The 10,891-nt window shown below is 42.9% G+C and overlaps 1 protein-coding gene across 1 annotated transcript; it reads right to left on the bottom strand.

The window, feature by feature from the left end:
- Nucleotides 1–1,178: 1,178 nt before the first annotated feature.
- Nucleotides 1,179–8,749, bottom strand: LOC142408891 (high affinity choline transporter 1-like). Its single transcript, XM_075499659.1, has 8 exons — nt 8,572–8,749; nt 7,425–7,538; nt 5,689–5,844; nt 5,048–5,196; nt 4,404–4,547; nt 3,257–3,410; nt 2,149–2,366; nt 1,179–1,700 (listed from the first exon to the last, which is right to left on the bottom strand). The coding sequence occupies exons 1-8, from the start codon at nt 8,747–8,749 to the stop codon at nt 1,179–1,181; spliced, it is 1,635 nt and encodes a 544-aa protein (XP_075355774.1).
- Nucleotides 8,750–10,891: the final 2,142 nt, after the last annotated feature.

Raw genomic sequence — 10,891 nt, 5'->3', positions numbered from 1 at the left:
TGCAGGATCCTTCTGAATCTTTATTTCAGCTCCCACCTTAATGAGCCATCCACTGTGGGGTGGTCTGGGTCCATCAGACTTCAGGCTGGAGGCCAAACTCACTAGTTAGCTGGGTTGCTTTTCTTCTGACCCACTGAGAATTTATGCCAAGGTATCAGGGGCTTTTCTGTACAGACCTAGTGTCTTGAATCTTTTGGGATCTTGCCCTCAGGATTTCATGTCCCTGCAGGCAGGTTCAGGATCAGTTTCCAGCACCTTTCTGTCATCACAGTCCTCTGAGTTCTCACACACGTTTGTGGATGTGTCCCACACCATCCCACCACTGTGCTCGGGTAACACCTTCACGTGAGTGATTTAACCAGGTGTTTTAGAGAAGACCCATTCAAGAGTATCTCTGGCACCTCCATTTTTCCAGCTGGTTGAGTTTTTGTAAATAGTGGCTATGTATAATTTTCTTATCCACTAATTAAGGGCTGTTGCTTCACCTTGCTCATCTGCTGCTGCCCTACCAGGTCATATGAGAGGGGATGTCCTCTCCTCAGCCACGTGCCAGCAGACTGACTGTGTGGCCTGAGACCATGGCTGGGGAGAGGCATATGCAAAAGTTTTTGCAGTATCAAGGAAAGCTTTGCAAAGCATACAAAGAATGGTGCAGAACTGATAATACTGCTGGACTGCTGTGGTGGTTGCACTGCATCCAGTAATCTCTGTTTTTATAGGTTTGATGCACTCCCCAGGGACGATTATGCTAAAACTCTAGCTGTTGTAATGGGAGCAGGTTTGCTCACCTTTTTTTTAATCAAGAGTACCCAATCTGTTAAACATTAATTTGTCTCCTTTGTGGTGAGAAAAGTATGTGACTTGAGAATGCTGTAAATGTTGGAACATGATTTGTAGCCTTGCTTTTGGGTGGGGTACCAGGGGCACCCCGAAGCAAACAGTGCTGTGGCCTGAGGTGCCCCGTGGTCACCACCACAAGATCATGCTCCATCACCACGCGCCTTTAATCACTGCAGACTTCGAGCTCACACATTCTCCTTGGATGAACAGTGCGTCTTTATTACTCTGCGAGGACTTTAAAAAATTCATTACTGGAGAAAGCAAAGGGAAGAGTGATGCTGTTTGTGCCATACTCTAATTGCTGAATTTACCATGGCATTTCAAACGAGGCCCCGCATTTAATCACGATTGTCTTCTAATGCAACCGTTGGCGAACCCATCTGTTCCTCCATCTGCTGCAGGGGAATGAGGGTGCCGGTTCCCCCTGTGATATTGCAAACATCCCACCTGTGGGGAAGGAAGTTTCTCCGAAACAAAACCGCAGCCACATACGAAACAGCAACGATAGTCCCCAAGGTGAGAAGCATGGTGAATGTTTTAAAGGGGAAGAGCTGACTGTAGGTCCCGTTCACCAGGGAGCAGGCTGGGTAGCAGATGACAGGGGGGATGCTCAGGGCAGGCTCGCCTGCCAGCACCCTCAGGAGGAGCCCAACCAAGAAGCCGGCAGCTGAGCCGTAGGTGTTGGTACTGGGAGCGAAGAGGGCGCAGCAGAGCTGGGGGAAGAGCAGGGCATACACCAGCTCCCCGCTGAGGAACCAGAGGTCATACACAGAGCTGGAGTAAAAAGCCAGACTGGCAGCCCCGGCCCCAAACACCAGCATGGAGGTCCTCATGGCCCATAAGACCTCTGTCTCCGTAGCCTGTAAAGCAGAGATTGTAACATTACAGACACGGCGTTTACTGGCGCGGTGACCGGCACTGCCCTGCCCTGGGCTGGTTGTCACCAAGCTCTCGCTGCTCTCAGGCTGTGCCTGCCACCAGCAGCCACCCAAGGCAGGCACCCCTGGAGATGGAGATGCCCTCTGTCATTTTAGGGGTCATGGTTTTATGCTGTTTCTATGAATATCCTAGTCCAAATTTTATACCAGTCATTTTATAAAGAGCAAAGCTCACCAGTGTGGGTATTTGTATCCCTACCAAGGATATGAAGACCCTTGACCTATGTTTGAAGCTCTGGCTCCAGAACTCAGTTCAGCAGCTGAAAGACGGACACCTCTAATTGCAGACCACACAGACTGGATTTGAAATGGTCTTGAAACAAAAGCATCTTTCCTGACACCAAAACTACTGAATGCTGTAACCAAGTACCTTTTTCCTCAGGATTTTCCTGTATATATTGTGAGCGAACATGGAGCCAGCGGAGAGAAGAGCTGAATCTGCAGAAGACATTGCAGCAGCAGCGATGGCTCCCAAACCAGCAATGGAGATGTATGCTGGGCAGAGATAGTGTAAAACAAGTGGCAGTATCATCGCTGATTCCCCTCTCTCGAGTGGGCTCGGAAGACCATAGCTTGTCTGGTTCCAGTCTTTAAAACAGAACAAGGAAAAGTCACAACAAATCCTTCACTGACATCTCTGCTGTATTTGAAGCCGCTTTTCCACAGGGACTAGTCACAGCAGGGCTAAGGACTGAAACCCACTGGATATTTTAGGACTTGGATTAATTTTTTTTATTCTGTTATGATCTCTTGTGATTCCCCTTAGCATGCTGCAGCTCTCACTAGAGCGAAGATTTTCCTTTTCCCCAGTAGCATCTATAGAAATAGCTGTGCTTTGTGTGTTTCCAGAACTGGGACAGTTAAAGGTTAACCTTCTAGACCCTGCTCGTGAGAAGGGAGTTTTGCTCTGATGCCCCTAGTGACAGATGAATTAATGAGTTCAACTGATTTCTTTAAATGTTCGGTGATCTGGCTGCTCTTTAACCCTTGCTCACAGCCAACACAGGACTGATCCCCTGTGCAGGGCCTGTGAGTTTATGGAACTGAATTTCTTGATTCCTTCAAGCAGGTTTTCTTCAGAACCTTATTAACAAACTGTAGTAATATTGCTGGGTCTTACATGCAGAAGGCATTAACAGAAGCAAGCATAGGATTTCTTGGAAAATAGGATTATACAGGGTTTTACAGGGTCTGCCTTCATCTTTCCTCAACACAAGGTCTATGAAAAGCCATTTCATCATAATGAAACAGCTTTAAACAGGTCTTGGGGCTGTTTAAATGTCTCTAGGTAGTTGTGCACTGAACCTCAGAGGGCTCCACATTTCTGGTGCAGACCACCTAGCTTGGTGGCCAGGGCTACGCTTTCAGATACACAGGACTAGGTAATTTGAAGTCTAAATCAGGACTTCTTTGGGTTCCATTTTAATCACCTTTGACAAAAACATGTTCATTATTCAGAGACAAACAATTAGTGTTACCTGTTGATGCTGCAACTGCACCAATGAGCACAGAGGGGATGGCCATTGAAAAGCATCCAAGTCCAGAGAGGTAGGAGATGAGCCTTGCCTGTCCTGGCGAGGCAGCGGAGAGCACTCTTTGGAAGTAAGTTTGCCATGGGATGCTCCCAAGCACCTGCAACATTTGGATGTTATCAGTGGTACCCCCCAGGCTGCTGGTTGCTGTAGGGCATCATCCATCCATTCAGATGGATCATAATCTTTACTGTTATAAAGCTCTCATTTCAAATGCATAAACATTGCCCAGCTTTAACTATTGAGGATGATATTTCTGATGGTTGAGGGTGTCCTTTTCGTTTGTTTTCATTGTGATGGATGTGAAATTTTGATCAAAACAGGTTAATGGTTTGGCAGACTGAGAAAGCTGAAAAATAGGTTGCCTGGCATAGTGAAACAGGCACAGAGGAAGGAAAAGAGAAGAGAAGTTTTTCAGGAATGCAACTTCTGTAAAAAATCCACCCAAACTTAGCTAGAGTATAATCTAAAATTAAAAATAAAATCACCATTTTCACTTTCTTAGCAGAAAAATTTCATCAGATAAAATCTGAAGATTCTGTCCTCACCAAACAAGCTCAAGCTTCGGTGTGTCCCTATTACCAGTCTAGCAAGAGCATAACAGCCTCCTGTAGTCTTGGCTATATTGGTAGCTCAAAAGTTGAGTTGTGCGGTGGAGCCAATGGCACCATGCTTGCTGATGACCTGCAGTTGTGTCATTTTAATATTTTTTTTCAAATAGAGGGAATTTTACAAAATTATGTTAAAAGCACACTATTGATGCTGCAAGATCAACCTCTCAAAAGGTAGGAAATGCCTCATTTAGGTGCCAGGAGTGGAACTAGTTGCCTGGATGGTCTTGCTCAAGAGGTGCATTCCTTCACATGGGTAAAGGATGGAGTGTCCCTACTGCTTCTTTCCTTCCCACAGCTGAGCCCTGGATCTCCCCAGTCCATTCAGTGTGCTGCAGAGTGGTTGAGAGAAGATTTTACACATCATCCTGCCCCTGCCAAGTGTGCAACATAGGGCTCCTGATTGGAAGAACCCACAAGTTTTCCAGACAGTCCACGCACAATCCCTTCTCCCAACCACCTGTCCAAGAAATACTCCATACCAGGTAGAAGAAGTCATCCAGCCACCTTCCAAGATACTGTTTGTCTATCTTCCCAATCCAAGGCTCTTGGTAAGATTGATGAGTTGCAGTGTAATAAATACTTTCTGTTGCAGAGTTCACCAGGGCAAAGGGGATACAGACCCACTAGGATAGAAACAGAAATAGTTAACCATTTCCCCAGGGTCCTTGTTCTTGGAGAGTCTATTCAGCTGTTGAAATTAAGGTAGATGTAGAACATAAAGTTACATAAGATTAAACCCAGACTAAGAGTCTTCCTTTCTGCCCCTTCCTTACTCTAAATCTACATGTTTCTGGTTCATGGCATCATCAGGAACATGAGTCTGTAATTCAGGTCAATTGGTGCCTTCAGTAGACAGATCTCTCTACTTTCCAGCCAAGATTGTTCCGGACAGGCTCTCCAGACCTTACTTATAAGCAACCGTTAGGCCAATAGCTTGTGGGACCACTGTCTGAAATGCATAAGGACTGTAAGACCTTTCAGGAGACCTGCTCCTCTGAGGAGGAACTGTAGGGCAAGGGCCAGTATTGGTGGGGTTATTTTTGGTCTGAGACATACTAAAAAGAAGAGCGGGATTTTTTCCCTTAGTTACGAAACTGGTAACGAAGAAATGCATGGGACTTGCCAGGCTGAGGGTAATGAAAACCAGCTGGATAACATCTGTGTATGCAACAGAGTAGAGGCCTCCCAGTAGAGTGTAGAGTATGACAGTGCACGCTGAGACGATGATAGCCAAAGAGCCTCCAATATCCAAGATGACCCTCATTGTTGCTCCTGCAGATAAGGACAGTGGTCAAGTATTTTAAGACAGATTTCATACGTGCAGCATACAGAATAAATAAGGATATGTTATTCCCTTGATGCCAGCACACCATGCTGTATGAGAAGCACATGGTCTACGGAGAGTGGGCAGAGTGAGGACTCAGGAGAGCCCACGTTCCCTTTCTGCTCTTGCTGCTACCTTGCTCCATGGCCTTTGCCAAGGCACTTTGCTTTTTTACATCTGCTCTCCCACAGGCAAGAGGAAGGTACTAACTGATATTGCCAGACCTCTCTATTATAATATCATGAATATATACTAGTCATTTGTTTTAAACCTAAAAACATATTTTCCAGAAATGAGAAATGCTTGTGTTCCTCTCACAAAAGGAGACATGAAGCACAACTTTCCACAGCTTAGTCCAACACAATTCCCAAATGTGTATTATACTCTGATAGTTGTGCCACATGACCTTTAACAAATACAACAGCAAAGTAAGTATTTACCCAGGGATGCCAGGATAGCTGCAAACCAGAACACCTCTCCTAGCAGTGGTGGAATGAAGAGTAAGCTTCCCATCACGTTCCCGTAAGTTTCTTGAAGGGGATCCATCACTGTCACATAATTCTTGGATCTCATTGGATTTACAAAGAAGAAACCACCTATCAGAAGTGATGACATTTTGGTAGAATTTTGCATGAATTACATTCCAGGAAAAAAAAGTAAGAATACTATGGTATTTGGATATCAGACCCATATAGTGAGTGTAGAATTCATACATAATGGACCCTAGAGAATGATGCAGCCAACTAGACACCAGGGCCTCAACTCACTTGCCTAAGTGTGGGGTTTCATCCATCTAAGAGGTCCCAGGTTATAAAGGACATCTGCTTACAGCTGACAGATATGACCCTCCACTTTTGGCAGACCTACATCTTTCCGGAGTGGCTACTGGAAGGCCAGGTAGGACCCCCTAGGGCACCCCAAATGGCATAAGATACCTGTGTGACTGTAACAGGAACTTAGGTCAGAGGACATCCACATATAGTCTCCTTTCCAGCTCCAATGACCTACCAACCTGAGACACAAAGTTTTCTGAAATGCTTCCTGTGGAAAATGTCAGTAGGCAGAGCGAGGCATTGAAGACTCATATTTGGCTAAAAAAGAGACAAACTTTTGTCCTTGACCATGTGATGCAACATGTTGATATATGTTCCTTTTCTGGTTACATTTTCATTTTAGTGGCTTCATTGTCTCCCCAGAACTATATTGTTTTAATCTGTGCATTGAGCTGAGTCCCACCCACCTTCATCTAAATATTAGACTTCAGAGGTACACCGTCTCATTAAAACTAAAGAATATGTATTGTGCCTAACCCTGAAGCCAACAGGACTGCTTGTCTGGGCACTACTGACCTGAGTAAAGATTGCAGGATCAGACCTGCACTCCTCAATTTCATTAGTAAGAATTACTCACATAAGAAATGCTGGCAGTATATTTCCAAGCCTGATTCATATTCACGTCAGTTGGACTCTTTTCTCTAACTTGAGAATAAAGGTTATTGTTCTTTTAGAAATTCCTGTGCAAGGTCTGCACGGGTCTCCTTGCTTTAATCACCCTGTGTCCCTAAAGAGTTATGGTATAAGCCAGTGTGGACTGAAAGAAACACTGGTCTTGGCAAGACAGCTGAACCCCAGTGTGAGTCCAATAATTCTTGGAGTTAAAAATGGCAACTTAGATATAGGACACTGCAAACAGCTTAGTTTCAACAAAATAGTGACCAGCTGTAAAGTGAGATAAGCTGGATGCACTACAAATTCATCCTGAGATGAGACTACTCAGAAGAATGCATTTTAGTGGAAAAATCAAGATAGTATTATTTCACCACACAGAAATTCCAAAGAAAAAAATTAAAATGATACCAATAGTCTCAATAGTCTGTGAATAAGAGACCATGATAAAAAAGCAATATGCACATAGTCACATGCTTCTAAAGATCTCAGATAAGATTTTTGCCCTATAAATTGCTCCAAGCAGGCAAAACTCTCCACTAGCTCAAAGCTATCCCTATTTCTTATGTTTCAGTTTAGAGTATAACATTATAAATGCTTATTCTGGATCTATGGGAGACTGAAGAAACAAAATCACCTTTAAAATGTACTCTATACTCTGTTACACATCTTAATATACTCATATGATTTTTTGTTAAAGCTTGTGTGTCCTGATTACATGAATGATTTACCAATAACAAGGGACAAGGCAAATCCCACAGGTGCCTGGACCCACAGTAGTCCTTTTGAAGGCAGGTAGACAATTTCAGCTGTGCCATTGATATATGCTCCTCCAACCCAGGTGGCTGTAAACACGGAAGATGGAAAGGTAAGAATTGCGATACATATTCTCAACCAGTCTTGTAGAACACTCTGAGAGCTTGTAAACCTTTTTCTCATACAAATATTTAATCACACTTCTATTTTCTTTACGAAGTTTTCTCCCATAGTGAGACGTGCTGCTGAGTACAGGCAACAGTATCAGCTTCTCACCCTAAATGATTTCCCAGGTTCAAGAATGAGTATCTATGTGTGCATGGAAAAGCTCAATGTTTAAACATTTAGAGGCAATTTGAATATGCTAATTTTTAATTTCATTTTTCTCAGTGGAAGACTTTTGCTAGAGCAAACAGAGTTGCCTTTTTTATTCTGCCGTGAGTGACAGACCATCCTTCATGAGCATCACTTGTACAGTCTAAGAAAAGAGACATTAGGAAGAAAAAATGCAAGCAGACATTGCAGTCAGAATACAAATCTACAACATGGGCTTAAGTGTCTTAGCCAGGCAAATACCACTTGGGGAAGCCTGCACGAAAAATGGGGCAGGGAAGCAAATTTCAGATGATGCCAGGCAGCAAGGAGAGAAAAGGGAAGCGGAGGGCAGCAGTCAGTGGGGAAACATTTTCTCTTTAGGAGAGAGGCCAATGCTCGCCATGAGTAGCAATTTATACCACACAGAACTGGATTGTTCCAGGACTAAAATTCTTCTGTTATGCTGGATAACAGAAACTGGCTCAAGATTAAGACCACAGTCCTCCTTAATGAAAAGTGTCATAATCTTCAGTCACTTTTAAATTAAACTCTTTAACTCTTAACTAAACTCTTAAATTAATCTCTTTAATCTAAAAGAATCTACATAAACATTAGGTTCTGCTCAGTGTGAAGAGGTTTGGAAGAATCCATCCCAAAATGATTCATGAAACCATACTCCTTTAAAGCCACACTTAGGTAAAATCTGCCCTGACATTAAAGGAGTTCACCTGCTTTGAAAAAGTCCCCAGATCTCTGTAACGCATGTGTTTTAAGAAGAACTTTTAAAAGTCCTTTAAGAAAACTTACCTGTGGCTGTAAACAATCCAATGAAAACATTTATATTCCTGCCTCCAACTATGGCCATTTCAGTTGGGTTTCTGTTCTGCTGGTCCTTTTTGCTTTTCCAAGAAGCCCAAATTCCAGTAGCCAAAGTTAACATAAAAAACACAATCAAAGATACTAAGCCTGGTATATTTAGAGCCATTTTCTGTTGCTTAATTTAGATCACAGAGTGGAATAATGGCTTGATGATAATATTCTTTGATTGAGACCACAATCAGAAAAAAATAGAAAAAAAATCAGAAAAAATAATGCCGCCTTGTAAAGAAACTGCTAAGTATTAGTTTGCTGTACTTTGTAAGGAAAGATGCTGTACGAAACAGAGCTGTAAACCCAAAAGTCTTGAGAACTGGATGCGGAGTCTCTGTCTTTGGAGGACTCCTGGCCATTCTTCAGTCTTTCCCCTTCTTCAGAAGGTATCCAATCTTATTGTTCTGGGGAGCAGAGATTAAGAGGGTAGGAATTATGTTGATAAGAGCAATGGAGCACTGATGTGAGGGATAATAATAGCTTGGCTTAAAGGAGGGGAAATGTTATATTTTGTCTGATATGCAATGGTATGAAAATAATCTGTATTTCTCTAGGTTCTAGGCACAAGGCTAACGCAGAAGATAGGGCTAAGAATTTGTCTGTTTAAAGTTGACTGAACTAAACCCACAATAATCATCAAAATAAACCTGGGAAACAGTGAAAGATTTACCACTGACCAACCGAAGGAGCTGCATGCTGATGTTCAAAGCAAGCGCATTATCATTTCACTGCTGGAAACAGGCAGGAGAGCAAGGTGTTTCTAGACTCTGCAATAAAACTACAGAAAAGATATAGACTTTTTTAAACTACTTTGTGAAGCTCCCTTTAAACAGACATAATTCTGAGAAAAACTCATATATGTGTTAAGGAATTAAGTCTGTTACGTTTATTATAGAGTTGCCATACTGATATCTTTTTAGTTGCCCTGTGAATTGTTTTCATCTGTCCAGGTATGATTCTTCATAACCAATTCTATGTAAAAACTGCCCTATTTAGGGCACTTTCCTGGATACTCGTGTTCATCTGTGGAGCAGGTAGCTCCTTTCCACGTGGAAATCACAGATTTTTTCTTCACAGATGCACTCTGAGCAGGAGTTTGAAAGCCCAAATCTTTAGGAAGGTTTTCTGCAGTGTGCCATCTCCTGCAGACAGCCAGGAGTAGCTGCGCATGGAAATGACAGCGACGCAGGTTATGCATGTCCCATGGGCAGGACACAGTAGGAACACACGGACACATGGGCGATGGCTGTGGGAAGAAGCGGGGAGAAATGCAGGAACCCCATGTGTTCTGTGACACCTCTCTGTACAAGGGAAAATAAGGTAAGTTATGCAGTGATCTGGTGGGAAGACTCTACGAGAAATGTTTAAAAAAAAGTGAAAATTAAAAAAGATGAAAGAGCCTGACAACCAGATGATTATTTATCCTGCCTTAGGATAAATATTCCTTTCTATTTATAATCAAATGCTATTTTGACTAGGGGGTTTTAACTTTGACCCAATAATTTGTGTACAAAAAGGGACACTGTGCATTTTAAAGGCACATTTTCTGGGTGGTAATTAGAAACACTCCATTCCACCTTAAATGTACCTGCTACAAAGTCGTAGAAACTGCAGCTGTCGGTGGCAATAGAGCCATTGGTTTCTCTGGGCTGCCTTCCTTGCTCAGACCGGGATGTTTCAAAAACTTTTAAAATGCTGTTTACACACAGGCACACAATAGGCTTTTTTCTATGAGCAAATGTTTTGCAGCATATTTCCTAGGCAGGAACAGAATGGGGTTGAAGGTGCGTGTGGCTGAAGGTGCACGCAGCCGGGTCTCAGCCCGCTCCGCAGCCAGGCACTCCTGGGAGGAAATACAGGGCGTTGCATCTTTCATGTGGGGGTCAACTAAATTCAACCTGTCCAAAGCAAGATTTGAATTTGATCTTTGACATCCGCAGAGAACGTCTGGACTGACTCTGCTTTTTATCATCTCTTGAAAAAAAAACAGTAAAAAGTGGCAGGTATAAAAATCTCAGGGAAACTTCATTTAAAGACCCAGAGGGATGGAGGGCAGATGTGGTAGGACAAAATGTAAGTGAAAACTTTACACAATGGGATGAAAGAGACTTAGAGAAAAAGTATGTGTAAGGTAGTTCATCTGAAGCTGGAGTGGTTTTGATGATATACAGTACATGGAAGAAGGATTGTAAAAGCATGAGGTTATATCAAGAAGACCAGTTCCTCACTGTATCTGTTGTGCTCTTTTGCCACTAGA

The sequence above is a fragment of the Mycteria americana genome, chromosome 1 (genome assembly GCF_035582795.1).
Source record: "Mycteria americana isolate JAX WOST 10 ecotype Jacksonville Zoo and Gardens chromosome 1, USCA_MyAme_1.0, whole genome shotgun sequence".
Classification (NCBI taxonomy): Eukaryota; Metazoa; Chordata; class Aves; order Ciconiiformes; family Ciconiidae; genus Mycteria; species Mycteria americana.
Note: the sequence above shows the minus strand (reverse complement) of the source record. Positions and strands in the feature narration are given on the sequence as shown.

Bases quoted from the DNA above. Each gene is read 5' to 3' on its own strand.
- LOC142408891 (XM_075499659.1), bottom strand. From the start codon at position 8,749: ATGGCTCTAAATATACCAGGCTTAGTATCTTTGATTGTGTTTTTTATG. The intron at 5,845-7,424 runs GTAAATCATTCA...CACTTCTGATAG, and splicing joins TGCCTTGTCCCTTGTTATTG to GTGGTTTCTTCTTTGTAAAT. The intron at 4,548-5,047 runs GCAAGTCCCATG...TTTCTATCCTAG, and splicing joins TTTTCATTACCCTCAGCCTG to TGGGTCTGTATCCCCTTTGC.